Below are 24,024 nucleotides of genomic sequence, written 5' to 3' on the forward strand. Positions count from 1 at the left end.
CGAGCCTCCCGCTGGCCCGCGTGGATGCTGCGGTGCCGGCGGCAGCCCGCGTCCCTCCCCTCCCCTCCCCTCCCTTCCGCTTCGGGTCTGCCTTCCCTGATCGACCCCGCCACCCGAGTGTGAGCCTGGGCGCGCGCCCCTTCCGGGGCATTTCCATGTCCTTCAGAAATAAAGAATTTCTTACCTGTTTTTTACTCCTTTAAGCAACTGCCAGTTTTAATCACCGCTGTTCAGGCGAGACAGACAGTGTCCAGGACCATCCCCAGCAGACAGGAGCCGCTCCTCCTCGTCTCTCAGGTGCTCCTTTGTGGACAGGATGGAGGAACCCAAGTCCCGTCCCATGACCTGGCTCAGGCCGTCTACAATGGTTATTTTCCTACACTGACTCTTCCTCCCTAAAGCTTGAAAGGCTTCTGGTGACATCCAGCTTCCTCTTACCACAGGAGTGAAATGTATTTTTCCTTTTCTTTCAGTCATATGCTCCTCATTGATCCATCAACCTGATTAATTAACCTTACTTTAGAGAACATGAACTTTTGGGCTCCAGTTTACTTTTATTGTTGACACTGTTTTATAGTTCACAGTTAGCTCTGAGAGAACTGACCCTGAGGGTCATGAGTTAATGTTAGAATCCACTGCAATTATTATAACAAAATGTTATCCTTTCATTGTCCATTAAAAATTTCCTTGTTAATATTAATTAACATTCTAAGAGAAAAGACTGCTCATTTATTATCTATATGTGCATCATACCATTTGGTCTTTTGAGGTAGCTACAAATAAAAAACAAACACAAAACGCTAAAACTAAAAGAACAAGAAAAAACTTCCTAGTACTCTCTCATACATGAATTTACTTGAACTTTTTCTTGGAACTTTTATTTTCTTTAGTTTTGTTTCCTGTTATATGATTCATTTATATTTATTTATCCAGAGACTATTTCTAAGTTTTATATCCTCCTGTCTGTTATCCTGGAATTTGGTGAAGAAATCTATACTTAATCTAAAAAATATCCCTCAAACTGATGATACTGCTGATGCAGATCAAGGCTGCCCGCTGGAGAGAAGCCCAAGGCGTCCTGGCCTACATACCGATCTACATCATCCTCCGGGAAGCACAGGACATCCTGACCTCATTGATCTGATTCTTACCCAAAGTTCTAGGACCACCCAATAACCAGACGCCACCTGCAAAGACACCATTTTAACATTTTTTTCATGATCTTTCCTTTGTCTTGTAAAGAAATAACTCACATACCTATGCCTTATAAATTTAGCCCTACCCTCAACCCATTGCAGCCCTTCACCGCCCCTGGGTCCTGTCCCCATGCTGCAGCTCTTCACCGCCCCTGGGTCCTGTCCCCATGCCTGCAGCTCTTCACTGTCCATGGGTCCTGTCCCCATGCTACTCCATGCTATTCTCTTAATAAAAGAGCACTTCTGCCAGACCTCGAGAGTCCAAGAAATCTTTCTTTTGACTCCTCGGCTCGCCAAGCCTGCATCACTGCGTTAGTTAACTATTATGTTTCTTAGGCTCATGTCAAATGTCATTGTTTATTTTAATAAAGATCTTTTAGTTAGACTAAGAAAATAGTACTTAATTCCAAGTGCTAACATCCATTAAGTATAAACACCTGATGATTATTTTTATTTTATATAACAGACCAACATATAGTTCTGAATAGTCTATAGTTCTTTTAACATAAGTTAGTGAAGCCAAACTCCTTCCTACCTTTGCTGTTCATTTATAACGGTGTAAAAATTTTAAATTAGTATCCACATACAGACCAATGCAGACCTGAACAAAAACATCTGAATATTGGGAAATAGAAATGAATACACTTTTCTTTTAAAAAACTTACTTTTTTCCTTCATATTTTAATTTTATATGCTTACAAATTGAGGCTTATTTTAAAAACTATTCTTTTGCAGTGATGTTATTAAGCTACAATGATTTCAAAAGAGATTAATATATTTAAAGAATCAAATTCTTGTGAACAATGACATCCTTAAAAAGGGCTTGTTTTCATTAATATTCCATTAATAGGAAAGAGATGATGAGTGAGTTTTCTTCATAGCCGGGTTTACAGTGTATAGGAAGGGCCTGCCTTCCCAGCAAGGAGATCCTGAATCACAAGCTCCAGCCTCCATCAATGATGACAGGATTACCTGTGATGTAGGCAGACTGTAGTGATAAACACAAGGAGACCCAACAATTAGCCAGGTTTAACACAGGTTGTGTTTCTTCAATTTTTGTATGACTGAGATAACTAAACAATTTACTCTCCTGGTAACAGGAAACTTCACTTAACAAACAGAATTTAGGAAAATTAGAATTAAGTTTCGGGTGATTTAAAACTTCTGAGTGTTCTTGTGATCCAGAGCTAAGTGGCCTCTAGCTGGTGTTTGAGCATGTATCACATTCTACGCAGGGGCTATTAGGTATTTGGTCTCAGAATCAGAAAATTAAGCAGTTTGGTGATATATACCCATTCTCCAAATTAGGATAAAGTCGAGGCTAAAATAGTACACTTTAATTTTGAGACTCAGAACTATTCTAAACTAGCTGAGTTTTATGCCACTAATAAACTTTTGAACATAATCAAGTGTGTCAGTCATAAAGTGGTGGTGTCAATTTACAAATAGAATTGTTTTAAAAGATGGTGTATATTTAGTTGGTCAACATACACAGGTAATTCCACGAACTGGAGCATGCTAAATGTGTTTTTAAAATTTATGTGAATACTAATAATTATCTATTGAACTACAAAAAAATATTCTATACTAACTTCAGACATCTAAATCTGTGTAAAACTAAAGGAGTTAAAAATATTACTGTTTTTTCCCCACAGAATTTTTCATTTTCTAAAGAATTCAAGGTGAAGTGATCCTTGTGGTAGAGGTTTAACCGTCTTTTAACTTAAACATGGATAATAAAGACTCAAATCTGTGTTCTTAGTTTTAAACTCATCTAAAGCCTGAGACGATGGAAGAGGCAAGAAGGAAAGACATCATAATAGGAGAACAGAAATTTTTTTTTTTTAGGAAGAGTAGCCCTATGCTAAGATCTACTGCCAATCGTCCTCTTTTTTTTTTTTTTTTTTTTGCTGAGGAAGACTGGCCCTGAGCTAACATCCATGCCCATCTTCTTCTACTTTATATGTGGGATGCCTGCCATAGCATGGCTTGACAAGCGGTGCATAGGTCCACACCTGGGATCCAAACCAGTGAACCCCTAGCCACCAAAGTGCAGACTGCAAACTTAACTGCTGCGCCACCAGGCTGGCCCCAAGTTCAATATATGAAAACGGATCATATAAAGCAGATAAATCAGTTTATCAAGAAACAACCCCAATTCCCTCAAGTTTTTTTAAAAAGGCAAGTTCTCTGTTTTATATATGGACTCCTCTGGTCTCCTCTAAAAGGCCAATGGTCCTTTTGTTGCACATTTCAAGCCAGAACATTTCTAAATATTTGGTAACTTAAGTTCTGGCTAAACAAGGACAATTTAGCTTATCAGCAGTACCTCAAAATCAAGTGAGCTCTTCTGAAGATATAGATTCAGAGAAATCACAAAAGCCAATGTATGCTCCATTAATCAAATGCCTAGCAATTTCCCCAGCTATTAACAGCTGTTGTAATAGTTCTGACAAGTAGTAACTGCTCTGTCACTAAAACATTTCAACCCTTCTATCTGCCACATTCATCAACCACCTCATGTGCACCAAATCACTGTAAAGAGGAGCTAAGTGGCCAGTGACACACCTCTCTCCTGCCTGCTCCCTTTTCCTTCTTTCTGCTCACACGTTAGTTTCCAGGGCATGTAACATTTCAAGACATAACATAGGGGGATATTCTTGTGCTCTATTCCTTATAAATGTAGTTTCTGCCTTCACAGTTGTAAGCCATTTAAAAATATACAATAGCCATTAAGGAAGAAACTGGGGGGCTGGCCCGGTGGCGCAGTGGTTAAGTTCGCACATTCCGCTTCTCAGCGGCCCGGGATTCGCTGGTTTGAATCCTGGGTGTGGACATGGTACCGCTTGGCATGCCATGCTGTGGCAGGTGTCCCACATATATAAAGTAGAGGAAGATGGGCACGGATGTTAGCTCAGGGCCAGGCTTCCTCAGCAAAAAACAGAAGGACTGGCAGTAGTTAGCTCAGGGCTAATCTTCCTCAAAAAAAAAAAAAAGGAAGAAACTGGTTACTAAATAGATGCAAAGTGGAAAGAGACAGAATTAGGAATTTCCATATATGATGACAAACAGTAAAAATTCATAGGAAAAGAGTCAGTGGGATTCTTCTAAATAAGTTTCCAGTAAAACTAAGAACACCAGATGCCAATTCTGTGTCTCCTGGACACAATTATATCTGGTTAACTCTCTCCCCATTTCACCTGAAGCTCTCATGATTTTGGAGGTTCGTTTGATTTACACTTAATCAAGGCTTCCCCAACTGTAATTTTTGAAAGTAACTGTTTCTCATAAAATTGAGTGATTTAATTTTTTTCCATCCTCCATTTTATTTGCTACAAGATTTGGTGACATATAAACTTGAATGAGGAAGAGTTAGTGGCTCAGATCAAAGTGGTCTTTCTTTGAGCAAATTAAATCAGAACTTATCCCTACCTCGTAAATGCAGCAACTTAACGATCATATGCTGTAACTCTGTAAAATGACATTACTTGATGAGCAAAAATAGCGGGCCAATGTGATTGAGAATAATGACCTCCCTGGGAAGAATAGCGCTTACTTCATCAGAAGCCAGGTACACGCAGAGCAGGGCTATTTCTTCTGCGGTTGCAAATCTTCCCGTCCTCTGTCTCTTCAGGAAGTCGCTCCGTGCCTGTGACCAGACACCACACCAGACATCAGTGGTGTGAGCTAAAGTATGAACTCACTGGCAGCACCTTCAGGAGGCAAAGCAAGAGAGATCTACAGAGGCCACTGGCCTGCTGCCTCGATTATTCACGCATGATACATGAGAGTATCATTAATATTATTAACTGTGGGCCACGCAGGACTATGGTGACTCCTACGCTGCTCAAACTATTTGTGTTATACTAAAACCTACAGACACTGTGACAGATCAGGAAGTTAATCTTAAAGTAGAGGGTTTTTAAATTTTTCTGAAAATGTGGTGAAATATACATAATATAAAATTTATCATCTTAACCATTTTTAAGTGTACAGTTCAGTAGCATGAAGTGCATTCACACTGTTGTGCAACCAATCTCCAGAAGTCTCTTCATCTTGCAAAGCTGAAACTCTATGCCTACTAAACACTAACTCCCCAGGCCCCTCCCCCAGGCCCGGCTACTACCCTTCTACTTTCTGTCTCTATGCATTTGTCTACTCTGCGTAAGGAAGAGGGCATTTTTTTTAACTAAAAGATTTAAACACATTTAATATAGGAGACATACCTCTTCAGGGTTTGGTCTGGCTTGTATTCTTTCTTGCAGAGATGGGGTATCAACGGTTCCTAAATCAAAGGGTGACATTCAGCTTGGTTACTTACTTAGACTGAAAAAGAAATTGGCAACTCAACTTTAAACTTCCTTTCCGTAGGATACAGGTACCAGAGAAATCCTGTCCATAACTTGGAACAGCAATTTCACCTCTTCTGCCTGCCCTTTTATTTCATAGGCTTATAACTTCTTTAACAGCATTTCCATGATTTTTAAAAGCACAGACTACAATTCACTATGACACTAGGCAGGGACTCTGAGTGAAACACCAGCATTTTAGTCGCATTACACTGACATGATACTTTATGGACTGTATGCAGTTTTACAGGTATTATCTCAGTAATCCTCACAACAACCCTGAGGGCTAGGTAATATCACACAATTCTTTACCAGTACAAGGACCCACATTGTCTCAATGATCTCAAAACCATTCTTTGCTGTCACGTTCACTCTGAATCCTCAGGGACAGCTCCATGCTTGTCACAGTCCTTGGTTCTAAATTTTCCTCATTATCTTGCCAGTTTTCATTGGCTTCAAATTCCTATTTTAACATTGTTTCATGTTTTTCATTGAAAAATATAATTTACAATATTTTACTTAAAAAAAGAAAAATAAGAATGACACTAAAATTTTTACAACCCCACTTAGTTCACCTTCCTACAGAGCAAGTTCCCCAGACTTTTTTTGTTAACGTATGTAACCTGTAAATTCTCAGGAAGCCTCTTTCTGACTGACAGTACTCCAGGAGGCCACACGGTCTTCCTACGGTCACGGAAAATGATCTGCAGTCATCCTTCAGGTCCATCTTTAGAGCGGGCTCCTCACAGCACTGCAGATTTGAGGTCTGCTCAGAAATAATTCCTTAAATTTATGACCATTTGCCATTTCTCTGGAGAGGCTGGGAAGCTTCAAAATTTGCACTTTCTGACACTTTTCTGTCTAAGAACCCTTTCTTTAGCTTCTTTCTCCTCTCACATTTTACTCGGAGGGGCGGCACTCTCCCCACTCTGGGATGAAATTGCCTTCGCTACATTGCCTGGTTCATTAGAAACATTTTATACCTTCCATGTCACTGCAGCCAATAGTGCTGATAAAATTTCTGAAACCACATAACAAAGACCCCCTTGTATCCAGTTTCAGACAACATTTTTTTTTTTAAAGATTTTATTTTTTTCCTTTTTCTCCCCAAAGCCCCCCGGTACATAGTTGTATATTCTTCGTTGTGGGTCCTTCTAGTTGTGGTATGTGGGACGCTGCCTCAGCGTGGTCTGATGAGCAGTGCCATGTCTGTGCCCAGGATTCGAACCAACGAAACACTGGGCCGCCTGCAGCGGAGCTCGCGAACTTAACCACTCGGCCACGGGGCCAGCCCCTCAGACAACATTTTGCTTACTTCTCTCATCAACAGCCTCCTTAAAGTCCAAAATTTCACCAGCAGTGTGCTCAAGATGCCTTGAGCTTCTCTAACACTCTCCTCAAAATCCTTACAGCTTCTACAGCTTCCTCCCACTGAGGAAAATGAGCGTCACATCTTACATGTGGCCAGTATGAATGGCCATTAAATGAGAGCTGTGGATCAAGCCTATGCCTTCTGCTTCATTCCACTGTCACCTGACTCTGCTGTGTCCATGGCACAGGCTGACACACCATGCTACTGTCTACCCAAGTCGTGCTGACCAGCTGTGACTCTACAGCCATCAGCACCATCCCACACACACTCATTCCCCATCATGTTTCCTTCTGGGACTGGGTCAGTGAGTCACAGCTAGTTCCTTGTCCCAGAGAATTTGATAACATATTTTCCAATCTTCTGAAAAGGCTAGCTGCTAAAACAATCACATTTTCCAAATCATTTTGCCATTTATTCCACCGGGTAAATGGTACCAAGAACAGCTAGGCTCAGGTATCACCAGTTTGTATGTTAAAACCAAGTGAAACTGTCTCTTCTGTATCCTCCTGTTTCTTAGTGTTACCGATGTTTACCTTTTTAGTCCAAGAAAAATTATACACAACACCTCCATAAGGGGAATGCTGTAGCTTGAAAGTGACAAGAAATTTTCACATATTGAGGTATATGGGGTAGCTATTTTGGTTTAAAACTGATTTGGCTTGAACTAAAGACACCTGACTTATAGCCTATCAAACATCTGCCTTAACCATTAAAGAGGGCATTATGCATTATCTCAAAGTAAAAGAAGGCACTCTTTGAAGATAAGGATGCACACTTCCCCTCCTGTGCCCACCAGTATCAGAACTCTTTAAAGATAAGTTCCCCTTCCTGACATCAGGGTCATGTTGACCTGCTTGCTAATTTGCAACTGAGTATCTCTCTGAAACTTTGATGAATATGTATCCTGGGTGTGTTTTATGGATGTTCTGTGTTCTAAAAAGGTATAAAACTGTACTGAAAACCATGCCTCTCTGGAACGCTTTCTTCCTTTGTAGAGACTGCCTGATTCAAGTAAAACGCACCTTATCTTTCTTATCTATAAAATGGTTATTGGTTATTCTGTGTCAACAAAAGGTATATAGTCGTCTTCCCTCTTTAATAAATCAGTGGTTTTCAACCTGAGGGGAGACCAGGCTGGATTACATCAGAATCTCCTGTGGGGCTGTCCAGCCTATTCCCCGTCAACTCCCCCCCAGATCCTAGCATACCCTCCAGGTCGTGAAAGGTCCCACAGGGAACTGCAATGCTTCCCCTCCTCAATCCCCACACCAGCTGTGAACTACTGAGAAAAACCTGGATCCTGGATGTTCATTTCATTTCTTTCCAGAGAGGAAGTTAGTAATTCTTCTTAGGTAGCCTATATTCATGTTGGTCAGTGGAACCAGGTGAAAGGGCATATCTAATTAATAGACACACCTACAGATATTAAGAAAATGAGAAGTCATTCCTAAGAAATAGGTTATTGAATGCTTTAGTTTGGACACATTGAATGTCCTTGCTACTAATAAGTTCTGCTTTTCTCCTTTCTTTTATGAGCGGTCAGCACATTTGGGTGAAGAGCCAAACAGTAAATATTCTTGGTGTTAAGAACCATTTGTTTTCAACTCTGCTGTTGTAGGATGAAAGCAGTCATTGCCAATACAAGAAGCAAACTGGGTGTGGATGTGTTCCAATAAAACTATATTTACAAAATAGGCGGTGGGCTGGATTTGGCCTGCAGGCCATAGTTTGCTGACTCACTTTGTATAGCATCAAGGAAGGTATTAATCCCTCCTTTTTATCCCTGGGCCAACCCAGGTGATTTCCACGGCAGAGCCCCTGTGTTCTGGGAGGCTCCTCTTACTTTCTTCCGCTGTCCTGTGAGCATGGGCTACTTTTCATCTTCCCCCCGACACAGTCATCCCTGGTCTGCTTCCAAAACAGTAAGCCCTGGTGACTCATGTCTCTTAACCCAGTGGTTTAGAATTGCCGCCACGTGCATGAGCAGCATGTAAACTGTTTGCCTCAGTGGCTTATTCCTGATGACTTAGGATCTCTCTCCCAACTGACTGTTAGACTGTTACCTTAACAGGATGGGACTCTTTCCCTTTTGAACTTGTCCCAATGACAGGCCACAGTAACAGGTAGTAAACAAGCTTATGGAGATCTCTCTCACAGTGGCAAGTGGGATGTCACAAAGGACAATTTCATAGCCCTGTGGAGCCTAACTCACCTGGACACACACAGTTGCACCTGATCCCCTGCTGGATGAAGTCTGCAGCCACGGACTTTGTGAGGCCAATCACGGCTGCCTTGGTTGTGCTGTAGACACATCTGTTCACAACTCCTGAGGATGAAGAGAAGGTTCGACAAGTGAAGGAATGAAAAACACAGTCTCCTCTAGAAAGGGAACACAAATTAGTGTCCCCAGTAACCAGTGTCATGCTTCCTCTCACCCCACTGTTTTTTAAAAATTGATATCAGGTTTTCTCCCTTAATAGGGTGAGTTTCTGAATTTAGGAAAATAGTATCATTATCGGCACAACTCAACTGAGACTCAGGTGTTGAGATGCTGCACTTAAATGACAAGTGGTTTTAGTTTTTCATCATCAGCTGGGAGAAACCTTAGGCAGATTCCAAAAGAAAATTAGGAGTGACATCGGCATCATGGTGGAGTGAGCTGTTCCCTTTGTCTCTCCCTCTTCGAACTACAACTAAATGGTCATTCATTGATCAGCAGAAGATACCCACACAGCACCTCAGGATGCCTGAGAGACCTGCGCAGCTATACATTTGAAGGGGGATGGACTACCCCTGGAGAGGTGGTGGAGATAGGTGAGTACTCTTCTGGTCCCCCAGCAGACCTGTACACACATGCAGCTGCTCTCCCAGCTGGAGGCCCATAGTACTGCTGCAGCCCCAAGGGTGGGAGCGTGCCTCGGCGTGACCACAGGAACAGGTGATGGCAGCCCTGAGCCCCCGCACGATCGCTTTCTCGTCTGGTGGGAGAGCCCAGAGCCACTGCAGTCCCAGGGAATGGCTAGGCTCAGACCCAGTGGGGAGGCCCTGCCCACAAAGCACTAATGGCTGGTGTGACCTAGGAGCAGATGGCAGTGGAGCTGTGCACCCAGGCAAACAAATTCCCAGCTGCCTTGAATGCCCATAGTACCACTGCAGCCCCAAGGGGTGGACTGCAACTCAGTGGGACTGTGGGAGCAGGCAGCAGCCCTGAGCTCCTGCATAATCGCTTTCTTGTCTGGTGGGAGAGCCCACAGGGCCTCTGCAGTCCCAACAAGTGGCCCAGGCTCGGACAAGCAGGGCTGACAGGGATCACGGTGGGCTCAGATTACACAGGTGCTGCCCCCTCTCCAGTGGTGGCAGGTGGAATGTATGACCAGATACTATCAGTATGCAAATGCACAAATCCACCCCATTGAATGGTATGAAGTATATTAATACTCCTGACCAGAAGGAAAAAGACAAATACTCAGAAAGCAATCCTGAAGGCACAGAATTCTACAATCTAAATGACAGAGAATTCAAAATGGCCATCATAAAATACTCAATAAGTTATGAGAACTCAGAAAGACCGTTCAATGAAATCAGGAACAAAATTAATGAACGGAGAGAATTCTTCACAAAAGAGATTGAAACTATAAAGAAAAAAACGATCAGAAATGTTGGAGATGAAAACACAATAAATGAGATAAAGAAAAATTTGGAGACCTTGAATGACAGAGCTGATATTACGGAGGATAAAATTAGCAATTTAGTGAACAGAAATACAGGTATTCCAGAGGGAGAAGAGAAGGAGAATGGAGCACAAAACTTGTTCAAAGAAATAATAGCTGAAAACTTCCCAACCCTGGGGAAAGAGCTGGAATTAGAAGTAAAAGAAGCTAAGAGAACTCCTAATTGCATCAATGTAAAAAGACTTTCTCCAAGGCATGGATTAGTAAAACTGGCAAAACTTAATGGCACGGAAAAAATACTAAGGACAGTAAAGCAGAAGAAAATCACCTACAAAGGAAACCCCACCAGGCTTTAATTGGATTTCTCAGCAGAAACCTTACAGGCTAGGAGAGACTGGAATGATATATTAAAAATTCTGAAAGACAAAAACTCTAAGCCAAGAATACTCTATCCAGCAAACATATCCTTCAGATATCATGGAGAAATAAAATCTTTCCCAGATAAACAAAAGCTCAGGGAGTTCATTGCCACAAGGCCCCCTACAAGATTTGATCAAGAAGGCCTTCATACCTGAAAAGAAGAAGAAAGGGTTTACACAGCCTTCAGCAAGGAGATAAACAGGCAGACAAAATCAGAAAATTGCAACTCTTTATCAGAACAGATTAGCATAACATTAAAGATGAAGGGAAGGAAAATATCAAGAATAAATATAGTCTCATCATTTTAACCACAAACTCACAACACAAAATGGAACAAGTTGTGACAACAATAATGCAGAAGGCGAAGGGGAAAGGGATGGAAACTGCTTAGTCAAAAGAGATAAGAGTCTATCAGAAATGGACTATCTCATCTATGAGATCTTGTACACAAAGTGCAGGTTAACCACTAAAAAAATCACAACTGAGACACAAATGATAAATAAGCAGAAAACTGAGAAAACCATCATAGAGAGCCACCAAACTGAATCATCCGTCTGAAATACACGGGATAAGAAAAAGGGAAATACAGAACAACTGGGAAACAAGTGATAAAATGGCAGCATTAAGCCCTCATATATCAGTAATCACTCTAAATGCAAATGGATTAAATTCCCCAATCAAAAGACATAGAATAGCTGGATGAATTAGAAAACAAGACCCAACAATATGCTGCCTCCAGGAAACACGTCTCAGTTCTAAAGACAAACAAGCTTAGAGTAAAAGGATGGAAGACAATACTCCAAACCAATGGCAAACAAAAGAAAGCAGGTGTTGCCATATTTACAGCAGACAAAGTAGACTTCAAGATAAAAAAGACAATGAGATGGGGCCAGCCTGGTAATGTAGTGGTTAAGTTCACGTGCTCTGATTTGGAGGCCTAGGGTTCATGGGTTCAGATCTTGGGCGTGGACCTACACATTGCCCATCAAGCCATGATATGGTGGCATCCCATATACAAAAGAGGAAGACTGGCATGGACATTAGCTCAGGGCCAATCTTCCTCACCCAAAAAAAAAAAAAGGCAATGGGAGACAAAGAAGGGCAGTATATAACAACAAAAGGGACACTCCACCAAAAGGATTTAACACATATGTGTATGTAACCCAGGAGCACCAAAGTACATAAAGCACCTATTAACTGACCTAAAAGGAGACATTAACAGCAACACAGTAATAGCAGGTGATGTTAACACCCCACTTTCATCAATGGATAGACCATCCAGAGAGAAGCTCAACAAGGAAATAGTGGAACTAAATGAATTACAGACCAGACAGACTTAATAGATATATATAGAACACTCCACCCAAAAGCCAGCAGAATACACATTCTTCTCAGGTGCACGTGGAACATTCTCAAAGAAGGACCACATGTTGGGAAATAAGGCAAGCCTCAATAAATTTAAGAAGATCGAAATCATATCAAGCATCTTTTCCAACCATAATACTATAAAACTAGAAATCAACTACAAGAAAAAAGCTGGGAAAGAGATAAACATGCAGAGACTAAACAACAACCTACTGAGCAACCAATGGATCATTGAAGAAATTAAAGGAGAAATCAAAAAACAACTGGAGACAAATAAAAATGAAAATACACGATACCAACTCACATGGAATGCAGCAAAAGTGGTCCTGAGAGGGAAATTCATGGCAATATAGGCCCACCTTAACCAATAAGAAAAATCTCAAATAAGCAATCAAATTACGCCTAACAGAATTAGAAAAAGAAGAACAAAAAAGGCCCAAAGTCAGCAAAAGTAGGGAAATAATAAAAATTAGAGCAGAAATAAATGAATTGAAACCAAAAAAACAGTAGACAGGATCAATGAAACTAAGACCTAGTTCTTTGAGAAGAAAAACAAAATTGACAAACCCTTGGCCAGACTCACTAATTTAAAAAAAAGAGAGAAGGCTCAAATAAAATTAGAAGTGAAAGAGGAGAAATTACAATGGATACCACAGAAATACAAAGAATTATAAGAGAATACTATGAAAAACCATATGCCAACAAATTGGACAATCTGGAAGAAATGGATAAATTCTTAGACTCATACAACCTCCCAAACTGAACCAAGAAGAAACAGAGAATCTGAATATACCAATCACAAGTAAAGAGATTGAAACAGTAATCAAAAGTCTTCCAAAAAATAAAAGTCCAGGACCAGATGGCTTCTCTGGAGAATTCTACCAAACACTCAAAGAAGATTTAATACCTATCCTTCTCAAACTATTCCAAAAAATTGAAGATGATGAAATACTTCCTAACACATTTTATGAGGCCAATATCACCCTGATCCCAAAGCCAGACAAAGACAACACAAAGAAGGAAAATTACAGGCCAATATTGCTGATGAACATAGACGAAGAATCCTCAACAAAACATTGGTAAACCAAATACAGCATCACATTAAAAGGATAATACAACATGATCAAGTGGGATTTATTCCAGGGATGCAGGGATGGTTCAACACCTGCAAATCAATCAATATGATACACATTAACAAAATGAGGAATAAAAACCACATGATCATCTCAAGAGATGCAGAGAAAGCATTTAACTAGAGCCAACATCCATTTATGATAAAAACTCTCAATAAAATGGGTAGTGAAGGAAAGTACCTCAACATAATAAAGGCCATATATGACAAACCCACAGCCAACATCATACTCAATGGGGAAAAACTGAAAGACATTCCTCTGAGAACAGGAACGAGACAATGGTGCCCACTCTCACCACTCTTATTCCACGTAGTCCTGGAGGTTTTGGCCAGAGCAATTAGGCAAGAGAAAGAAAGAAAAGGAATCCAAATTGGCAAGGAAGAAGTCAAACTCTTGCTGTTTTCAGATGATATGATTTTATATATATAAAACCCTAAAGAATCCATAGGAAAACTATTAGAAACAAGCAACAACTACAGCAAAGTTGCAGGGTACAAAGTCAGCTTACAAAAGTCAGTTGCATTTCTATACTCTAATAACAAACTAACAGAAAGAGAACTTAAGAATACAATCCCATATACAATCCCAACAAAAAGAATAAAATATCTAGGAATAAATTTAACCAAGGAGGTGAAAGACTTACACAATGAAAACTTTAAGACGTTAAATGAAAGAAATTGATGATGACATAAAGAAATGGAAAGATATTCCAGGCTCATGGACTGGAAGAATAAACATAGTTAAAACTTGCATACTACCTAAAGCAACCTACAGATTCAATGCAATCCCAATCAGAATCCCAATGATGTGGAAATAGAACAAAGAATCCTAAAATTTACATGGGGCAACAAAAGGCCCCGAATAGCCAAAACAATCTTGAGAAAAAAGAATGAAGCTGGACACATCACAATCCCTGACTTCAAAATATACTACAAAGCTGTAGTAATCAAAACAACATGGTACTGGTACAAGAACAAGCACACAGATCAATGGAACAGCACTGAAAGCCCAGAAATAAACCCACACATCTACGGACAGTTAATCTTCGACAAAGGAGGCAAGAACATACAATGGAGAACGGAAAGTCTCTTCAATAAATGGTGCTGGGAAAACTGGACAGAAATATGCAAAAGAATGAAGTTAGACCATTATCTTTTGCCACACACAAAAATTAACTCAAAACAGATTAAAGACTTGAAGCTAAGATGTGAAACCATAAAACTCCCAGAAGAAAATATAAGCAGTACACTCTTGGATATCAGTCTTAGCAGTATCTTTTCGAATACCATTTTTACTTGGACAAGGGAAACAAAAGAAAAAAATAAACAAATGGGACTTCATTGGACTAAAGAGCTTCTGCAAGGCAAAGGAAACCAGGAACAAAACAAAAAGACAACCCACCAACTGAGAGAAAATATTTGCAAATCATAAATCCAACAAGGTGTTAATTTCCAAAATAGACAAAGAACTCATACATCTCAACAACAAACAAGCTGATCCAAAAATGGGCAGAGGACACAAACAGACATTTTTCCAAAGAAGATATATAGATGGCCAACAGGCACATGAAAAGATGTTCAACATCACTAATTATTAGGGAAATGCAAATCAAAAATACAATGAGATATCACCTTTTACCTGTTAAAATGGCTATAATTACCAAGAGAAAAACCAAAAAATGTTGCAGAGGATGTGGAGAAAAGGGAAGCCTCATCCACTGCTGGTGGGAATGCAAACTGGTGTAGCCACCATGGAAAACAGTATGGAGATTCCTCAGAAAGTTAAAAATAGAAATAACCATACCACCCACCTATTCCACTACTGAGTATTTATCCAAAGATCATGAAAACATGAATGTGTAAAGATATATGCACCCCTATGTTCACTGCAGCATTATTCACAATAGCCAAGATGTGGAAGCAACCCAAGAGTCCACCGACTGATGAATGGATAAAGATGTGGTATATATACAACGGAATACTACTCAGCCATAAAAAAGACAAAATTGTCCCATTCACCACAACATGGATGGACCTGGAGGGTAATATGCTAAGCAAAATAGGCCAGATAGAGAAAGACAAACACCATATGATTTCACTCATATGTGGAAGAAAAACTAACACATGGACAAAGAAAACAGTTTAGTGGTTACCAGGGGGAAGGGGGTTAGGGTGTGGGCACAAGGGGTGAAGAGGCACCATTTATAAGGTGCACAGAGTTCATTGACCTCCCCACCTTCCAAGGATACTGGGCCTGGGCCCTACACAAAGGAATGTGTCTGGGCTCAGGGCCACTTCGGCCCTGACTCTAAGGCACAAGTTACAAAGAATGAGTCCTGTGTCATGTTCCTTGTCTGGGCTGGCCACCCTGACGGGCACCTGACAGGACTTTAGAAACATCCTATCCATGGGAACGAAAAAGATAGAAGCACCCCATCTGTGGGAACAAGAAGAAATAACTCAAAATATCCAAATGTCTAAAACCCTGAGTCAGAACCCAGAGAAACCTTAGGGTAAAAGGGAGTCACAGGCATAGAACAATTGGGAGTCTCACTGAGGAAAGGACACCTTGCCTCAGACCCGGACAATCGGCACTCCCACCCGCCGTACAAACTATTGGGACTTCCCCAGCTGATTGTGGTGTGGATGTTGTAAGTACCGATTTGTTGTTCTCCCTTATGCCCACTCCTTGTTCTGTTTCCCTTTATCCAAAACCTTTGATTGCTGAAACAACCAAATAGCCTTGGCGGTGCCTGTCATTCCTTGCCCTTTGCGGCTGCGGGCAACATATGGTGACTGAAAAATAATAATGCACAACTGAAACTTCACAGTGTTATAAACTATTATGACCTCAATAAAATAAAAAAGATAAAAAAAGAAAACTGGCGCAGTGGTTAAGTTTGCACGTTCTGCTTTGGCAGCCTGGGGTTCGCCGGTTTGGATCCCGGGTGTGGACACAGCACCGCTTATCAAGCCATGCTGTGGCAGGTGTCCCACATATAAAGTAGAGGAAGATGGACATGGATGTTAGCTCAGGGCCAGCTTTCCTCAGCAAAAAGAGGAGGATTGGCGGCAGATGTTAGCTGAGGGCTAATCTTCCTCAAAAAAAAAAAAAGAAAGAAAAGAAAAGAAAATTAGGGTAAAGCAAAGCAAAACAAAAGTCCAAGAAGCTTAGGCATTTCTTTGCATTTCTCTCTCATGCAGGCTTAATGTGTGTATCCTCGCAAAGAGAAGGAATGTTCTCTCAGCAGTGGCTATTTCTTTTTTTGTTTTTTTTTTGTAACAGAGCTTTGTATGAAGTGCTGTGACAATACGGGAAGTAACTCTGCCTGTGGGCTTGGGGGGGTGCTTCACAAAGACAGTTGATCTGGGCCCTAAACGAGAAGTCAAGTTGAAGGGCCAGGATTGCAGTGCAAGATGGAGATAAGGGCACAGTCTGGCACACATGGATTTTCAAGTTTAAAATGAAATAGCTGGGGCCAGCCTGGTGGCTCAGTGGTTAAGTGCGCGTGTTCCGCTTTAGTGGAACTATCACATGGTGGAAGACGTGTGTTTGCCTGAGCCTCTCCCCACTCCCCGTTTTGGACTGTGAACTCTCTGGGGGCAGGGGCACACAGTAGGTGTTCAATACATTTTTGATTAATCAAATGAATAAATGTTTCCTTCTCCCACTTTGATCTCCACTGCCATATCCATTAGAAGAACTAAACGGGAGAGCACAAAAAACAAACTTTCATTTAATGTCACTGGATCACATGTAAGGTGAAAGGACTGGTAGACAAGGAACTTAATACTAATTTTAAAAGAGCAGTTTTGAAGTTATGGGTAAGTTTTATCATATCTGCTATGCTTGTTTCCAAAACCCTTAGCTTGTGAAGATTATGAGTATGTTCATCACAACCCCCAGAGGAAAACAGACTTACCTTTGATGCTGGAAGCCACAGAGGACATGTTGATAATATTGCCAGATTTGTGAGCATCTGCCAAAATAAAACAAATAATAAAAAAAAAAATGCCACTCTGCAGGCTAAAAATACTACCTCTTTAAAAGATCTGCATTTACTCTGGGTTTGCAGAACCATCTTATTAGCTGTTAACATGAAGTACTATTAAGCAGTCTTAACAACCTCCTCATCACTGCTGGGAACTGATGGCAGAGTACACTCTCACTGGCAAGAACATCTCCCAGGGGGACTACCACCTTCCCTGTCACAAGAGTATCAGCAAGACCGAGGATGAACTCTAAGCCAGTGCAAATGAATGTTCATATTTACTGTGTTCCTGATGTTAGAAAACTCTTACTCCAGTGAACACATTATTTGATGAATACCTACAGTGGCTGGGTATTGTGTAGGTCCAGGAGATTCAAAGATAAGTGACACAGTCCCTGCCTATGGAGAGCTGCCAGTCTGACTGGGTGGCTGACATAATCAGCATCCAGAGACAGCATGGGCCTTCACAGAGAACAGGTGGTGGGTGGTAGGAAGGGGCCAATCCACTGTTGGACACTCAGAGGAGGGCTCCTAGGAGGAAATATGTGGGTCGATTTTTGAAAACTAGAGTATTAGTGTAACCGTGGGCCCTCCAGGACCAGTTCAACTGACCCCGTCTTACCAACAGAGTAATAAGAGTGGGTTTTCAGGAACTGAGAGTCCCCCCTTGTCCAGTTCAGGCCAGGTAAGACCACCATTCCATCAAGTGGGCCTGCGCAAATGCCTGTTAAGTAATCTTTTTGACATCAAAGGGCTGAAAACTCCACCCTCAGATCATGCCAACATCACCATTCTGTGAATATGCGTCCTATGAAGAGCCATGGAGCTGACTGCACTTGCACAGATCATCACTCACCTCATTTCTCACCTCCAAGTATCCGTCTCCACCCTTCAGACCACCCTGCCCTTCATCCCATAAATTTTGCCCCAAGTCCTTGATCAGGGAGACAGATCTGAGAGAATACGCCTCCTGTCTCTTTGCAGATCAAGCTAGCAATAAAGCTTTTTTCTTTCCCCAAATCTGATGCTGTAATTAATTGTTTTTTTTCTACGTGCATTGGGTAGGAGAACCCCATTTTTGTGGAGTAACAGTCAGAAAAACAAAAGAGAAGTGTGTTTTAAGGAATGAGAACCATAGGTATAAAGGTTCTATTATGGAACTGGGGGGAAGGGATGGGTCTGGCTGGAAGGCAGGCCCTGGGAGGAAAGAGGCCTTAGAGGCCAACAGGGACTAAATTTAGGAATTTGGGATTTCCCCTGAAGATAAGGCAGGCCTTAGTGCAGAGGAGGAGCGGTATGTCTAGATCCGGGGATTACAGGTTCCTCTGGCAGCCTATGCTGGAGACGACTGGAAGCTGCAGTAGTGGTTCGGGAAAGGAGTGGTAAAAGCAGACACAGCAGGCAGAGCTCAGTCCATGGCCACATGCACTGATGGCAGCCTCCTGTCAAGGGCAGTGTTTCCTAAAAATACGTCCTGCAGGATCTCCCCACTCAATTGTGAACTTTGAGAGAGGAGGGTCTGGGGCTGTGTTGTCCTCCTAGACAAGGGGCACAGTAGGCGGTCAATACGTTTTGATGAATTAAGATCTCCTGAGGTGCTAGTTTAAAGTGCAGATTACTGGGCCCTGCCCCAGACCTAAAAGAATATATAATGAAACAGGCTGCTATGACTTAAAAAATGTTTTGTTTTCAATGAACTTACACTTTATTAATTATAACATATACGTATGTTTTCAAGATAATATTATGTACATGCAAGGGCATGGGTACTCATAAACGTTTTGGAGGAAGAAGCAAGAGGTTGAGAGAATGGGCCTAATGGGCACTAACTTTTCATGGAAGTCAGAGGCTGGGAGGATGACTATAGAGAACAAGGGGAGATGGTGGCCACGAGAGAGTGGGGAAGAGTTCAAATAACTGCCAGGAGGAAAAGGGAGAATATCAACTAGAGAACAGAGGAAGGAAAACCAGGATATACTCTATCATGAAAATCAAGTGAAGTTTCTAAAAGAGCAGAGTCTTGAGAGGCAGTGTAAAGGGTCTAGAGAAAAAAGTCACTTCCGTTGGGGTGAGTTTCTCCAGTAGCTTTCAGACAGAGGCAGGAATGGAGACGGTGAATGATCGAATGGATCAGGGATGAGGCTGCCAAGATTATACATCTCTTTATGGTCATCTTCCTACTTTCCGTTTTGATACTTAGCTACCAATCATACTAAAAGCAGAGAGTCTGAAACCAGCCTATGGCATGGTGCTGGAGACAGCGAAGGACACCGGGAGAGGCTGAGGTGACCCACCAAGTCAAGGAAGATGGAGGGGAGAATATATTTAACTCAACTTGTGTGTCTATAAAATAAAGAGAATCATAATGAAATGGGGTCCTCATAAAAAACACTAGGAAAATTAGTAGAGTAGAATGGTGTTGAAAACTAAGCCTTAAAATTATTCTTTCTTATCCATTTTAGCAAATAACCCATTTTACTTTATTGTTCCAGTTTTATTGAAATATAATTAACATACATAATCCATTTTTAATACATACAGCCCAACTTAATATATAAAAATGGGCTATTAAGTGAGTTCAGTCTCCAATCTTCTGAAATGCAATAATCTCTCAGGCAAACTAGAATTTCACGCCTAGAGATGCTACTGCTGCCCCAACACTGGTACCATACATTCGGCTGGGCCTGTCTGCTGATTCTCCAGCCCAAAGTCCTTGCCTCCCTCCATGCTGCCTTCCTACCCCCAGCTCAGAACCTGCTGTCCCGTGTGATGCTCCCTCTGCCTGCCAAGCAGCAGCCCTCTGTGGCCCATAAAGTGGAGTGTCTGTACATAGTAAGGCCACATAGGACTGATCTTCCAGAAGCTCAGGCAGGGCTACAAAGGTCTCTAAAGATCTCCTCTAGCTGTATCTAGTCAGTCCCACTCTGACTCAGCTCTTCTGTCCCCATCAACCAGAACTCAGCTCCTAAACTTGGCAGACCTTGGCTCCTTGGGTCTTCAGTGATTCCATGCCTGACCCCAACCTGGACTGATAACCTAGATTCACTTACTCATTCAACCAACATTTGCTAAGCACTTCCGTGTGCTAGGGACTCTTCTACAATACAGCAAAGGAGGAAAAATCCCCAAACATCCAAGCCCTCCCCAGATCCTTGCCGTAATGGATCTTCTTTTCTAGTGGACCTTGGATTCTGCACTGACCTCTTACAGAATCTTCAATTTGTCCTCTGCCTTTTGACCGATCTTTCAGTCTTGGAATGTCTATCCATGAACAGAAATTTCCTACAAGTGTTCCTATATTTTGACCACCTGACCTTGCAGATCTGCTTGGACTCCAAATCCTGGCTTCCTCTGGAAAGTTCTAACTGGGTATATGTGTGTCATGGTTAACGAACACAAGAGGATCCTAGACAATTACTGCTGGAAGGGATTGTGTAATCTATCACCCTCATTTTAAACAGAAGAAACATGGGGCTGGCCCTGCGGTTGAGTGGTTAAGTTTGCGTACTCCGCTTCGGTGGCCCAGGCTTTTGCTGGTTTGAATCCTGGGTGTGGACATGGCACTGCTCATCAAGTCACACTGAGGTGGCATCCCACATGCCACAACTAGAAGGACCCACAACTAAAAGTACACAACTATGTACCAGGGGGCTTTGAGGAGAAAAAGTAAAAATAAAATCTTAGAAAAAAAAAGTAAATAAATAAATAGAAGAAACAGATGCTGAGAGAGCCTAAGTACCATCTCCTAGGGCACCTGGCGAATTAGGGGCAGAGCTCAGGCTGTGCCGAAGGTTTTTTGACACCAGAGTCTGACCTTGGGGTCAGGTTGGTTAGGGTCACCTTAACAAGTGGCACTGACTCCTTTTGATTCCCCATCCCACTGGTTAATATTTTGGGGGATTTTTTTCTTTTCGTTTTTTACAAACGAGTGTCATTGTTTCATATGGATTATTGTTAAGGTGCTTTAAATCACAGGCAAACTCACTAATTTGCAAGTTATTGTTCGATATTTTAAAAGTTAACACTTACAAGTGTAAATTTCAGCTCCACTGTGCCTCACACCTACGTTCCTCACTGATACTCGTGAAGCACTGCAGACACGAACAAGCTCATTTTACAAATGAGTCTCACACGTCTCACCAGCTGTGACGGACGCTCTCCCCTTTTACCACAGCCTCTGCTTCTCCCCAAATCCTGTGTTAAGGACCAGCCTTCAAAAAATGCATCCAAGTTCCAAATAACAGATTTTCATCACCTCCAGATAGGTAAAAAAGGCAATTTATATTTTTAAAAAATTTGCTAGTTCAACAATCTGTGGGCCCACCCAAAGATCCCTTCTAGGCACTAAACAAATAGATTAAAAACAAATTCCTTTGTTACTAAGTCAATTTCTCTAACTTTCCTTTTAGCATTCATCTGCATCCTTCTTGACGTTAGGTTGAATGTTCAGAGCAAAGTATCAGTCCTGCTGCGCCATTAAAAAGCTCTTCTCCTGTCCCGCACAGGGCAGCATTCAGTACTCCAGTCATCTCATCCAGCAGGGATGGATGGAAAGAATGGCTCTTCTGCATTTCACTAGGATTTAATTTACAACCTTGAACTGAGCTGGTTCTGTACACAGTCAACCCGTCCATTGTCTGAGCCCGTGCTGTCTGCTACTGCTGGCTTACAAGCTCATTTGAAGTCAACATTTTTCATATTTACACCTGTCTCCCCTAGAGCACCTGGTGTGGTGCTTTGTATCAAAAGGTACTTAAAGCTTATTTGTATAACAAAATGAAAAACATTGATGAGCTGTGTGAAGGCTGGAGAATTCAAGGGTGGCAGACTCAGGAGGAATACTCTCTCTTCAGCACATGCTGTCTCTCACCTCTCTGGAACTTCAGTGGCTCAGCTAAAGACAGGAGAGTAAGGAGGGTACTCAAGGTACAGAAAAGCAGTGGGGTACATCCATCCTGAGAGCGTGTGCCTAATCTTAGCTCTAACCACTTGCTAGTTATGTGATTTGGGCAAGTTACTTAACCTCCTAGTTTCTTTCTCTGTACAGTGAATGGGACAAAGTAGTACCTACCTCATCGGATTGTTCTGGTCCCACAGGCCTCCTGCTGTCCCTCTCCCTGGAAGCTTCTCCCCAAACACCTGAATGGTTAGCTCCGTTGCTCCATTCAGCCTCTATGAAAATCTCACCTTATCAGTGAGGCCCTCTGGGACCTCTCTAATAACTGAGCTTTTTTTCTCTTCATAGTACTTATAACTACCTCACATGTTATATGTTTATTTGATTACATATTATCCTGTCTCACCTCTCCAAAATGGAAGTTCCCTGACAGAAGGGACTTTGTTTAGTTCTCTGATTTGTCTTCTGCACCTAGAATGGAGCCTGGCATGTAGAAAGTGCTTAATAAATATTCTTTGAATGGATGAACTGGAAGGTCAGACGAATTAATTTATACTAAATGCCTTGGTATTTATGTTCACTACATGTTAGTCATTACGTTAACTACCATTACTCTTCAGCACATGTGAGGATTCTTTCTGGATGCCCAGGATGGAGACCTGGAGACTAACGTGGTGGTCATCCTGGTGGTGGTCACCTTACTTTAGGAAGAAAGGCCTTGATCATCAGGTACATGCTGCGGACGTTAAGATTCATTGAGAAGTCCCAGTCTTTCTCCTCACAGTCCAGGATGGTTCCATGATGAACAAAACTGGAAGAGTAATTAAACAATGGGGAAAAATTATCATTAAAAACGATTTCTATTCCACTTCCTTTTCATTTTTATTTTCATTTATTGACTTAGACCATTGTCCCTTCCCTAACCAAGACTTTTAACAATTCAAACATAGTATCACTTGGTACATTAGGTAAGTAAGTGTCTCAACAACTTAAGGTAAAAAATTCATTATTTGAAAACAAGATCCTTCTTTTAAAAGAAGGCGGCAAGTGTCTGGAGCCCCCAAACATAAGAAGCTCTATACCAAATGCACAGGAAATATCAACGCCATTACAAACAACTGAGGACACTTGCCCCAGTGGACTCTGATTTCAAGAGCAGCAGTGCCCTCAGGTGGCAAGAACTTATCATTCTCAAGGGAAATCAAAGTTGCAGGGAAAACAAGTATCTCACCATCTCAGGGCAGCAAAGTAATATCGCTACTGTACAGTTCTGACATACTGAGTAAACAAAGCAGAACAAAAGAAAACCCTCAAAATAGCCTTTGCTATTTTCCAAGTCACATTTCCTCAAGGAAGCTTTATAACAATGGGGTCCTAATTGATTTCACTGTCCCCTGGACCAAAATTATGTAATTACTTATAAAATATTGTCAGTTGTGATTCCCATGTACCACTGTACTTCCAGTTCAATCAAATGACAGCAAGAACCACATGCTATATTTCTATATCCCTTACTTTGCTGAAAATTTAATAGATGCTCAAAAAATAATTTTGCTAGTTGATTTTTTCATGGTTCTGAATATATTCTTCTATGAAAGATGAGCAGATTATTTATAAAATAGATAATCAT

At 41.4% G+C, this 24,024-nt stretch overlaps 2 protein-coding genes across 16 annotated transcripts in view; both read right to left on the bottom strand.

The window, feature by feature from the left end:
• LOC139044917 (sodium/hydrogen exchanger 9B2-like) overlaps nt 1-4,848 on the bottom strand; it is a 59,709-nt gene extending 54,861 nt beyond the window's left edge. For all 7 annotated transcript variants that reach the window (XR_011502404.1, XR_011502403.1, XR_011502405.1 and 4 more), the window contains exons 1-2: nt 4,753-4,848; nt 185-303 (exon numbers count right to left, since the gene is read on the bottom strand). The gene's annotated coding sequence lies outside the window, so the exon portion shown is untranslated. The remainder of the gene's footprint in view (nt 1-184; nt 304-4,752) is intronic.
• The window catches only part of LOC139044919 (dehydrogenase/reductase SDR family member 6-like), a 28,099-nt gene continuing 8,572 nt past the window's right edge, over nt 4,498-24,024 (bottom strand). For 3 of the 9 annotated variants that reach the window (XM_070506500.1, XM_070506499.1, XM_070506501.1), the window contains 5 exons: nt 23,097-23,205; nt 17,429-17,485; nt 9,130-9,243; nt 5,423-5,481; nt 4,498-4,845 (listed from right to left, as the gene is read on the bottom strand). In XM_070506500.1, the coding sequence (XP_070362601.1) occupies nt 4,681-4,845; nt 5,423-5,481; nt 9,130-9,243; nt 17,429-17,456 (366 nt within the window). In that variant the 5' untranslated portion in view covers nt 17,457-17,485; nt 23,097-23,205 and the 3' untranslated portion in view covers nt 4,498-4,680. Of the gene's footprint in view, nt 4,846-5,422; nt 5,482-9,128; nt 16,605-17,428; nt 17,486-23,091; nt 23,206-24,024 lie in introns of those variants that run through there. The other 6 variants (XM_070506498.1, XM_070506497.1, XR_011502412.1 and 3 more) reach the window with 5 other exon arrangements.

Source organism: Equus asinus, chromosome 3 (assembly GCF_041296235.1).
Source record: "Equus asinus isolate D_3611 breed Donkey chromosome 3, EquAss-T2T_v2, whole genome shotgun sequence".
Taxonomy (NCBI): Eukaryota; Metazoa; Chordata; class Mammalia; order Perissodactyla; family Equidae; genus Equus; species Equus asinus.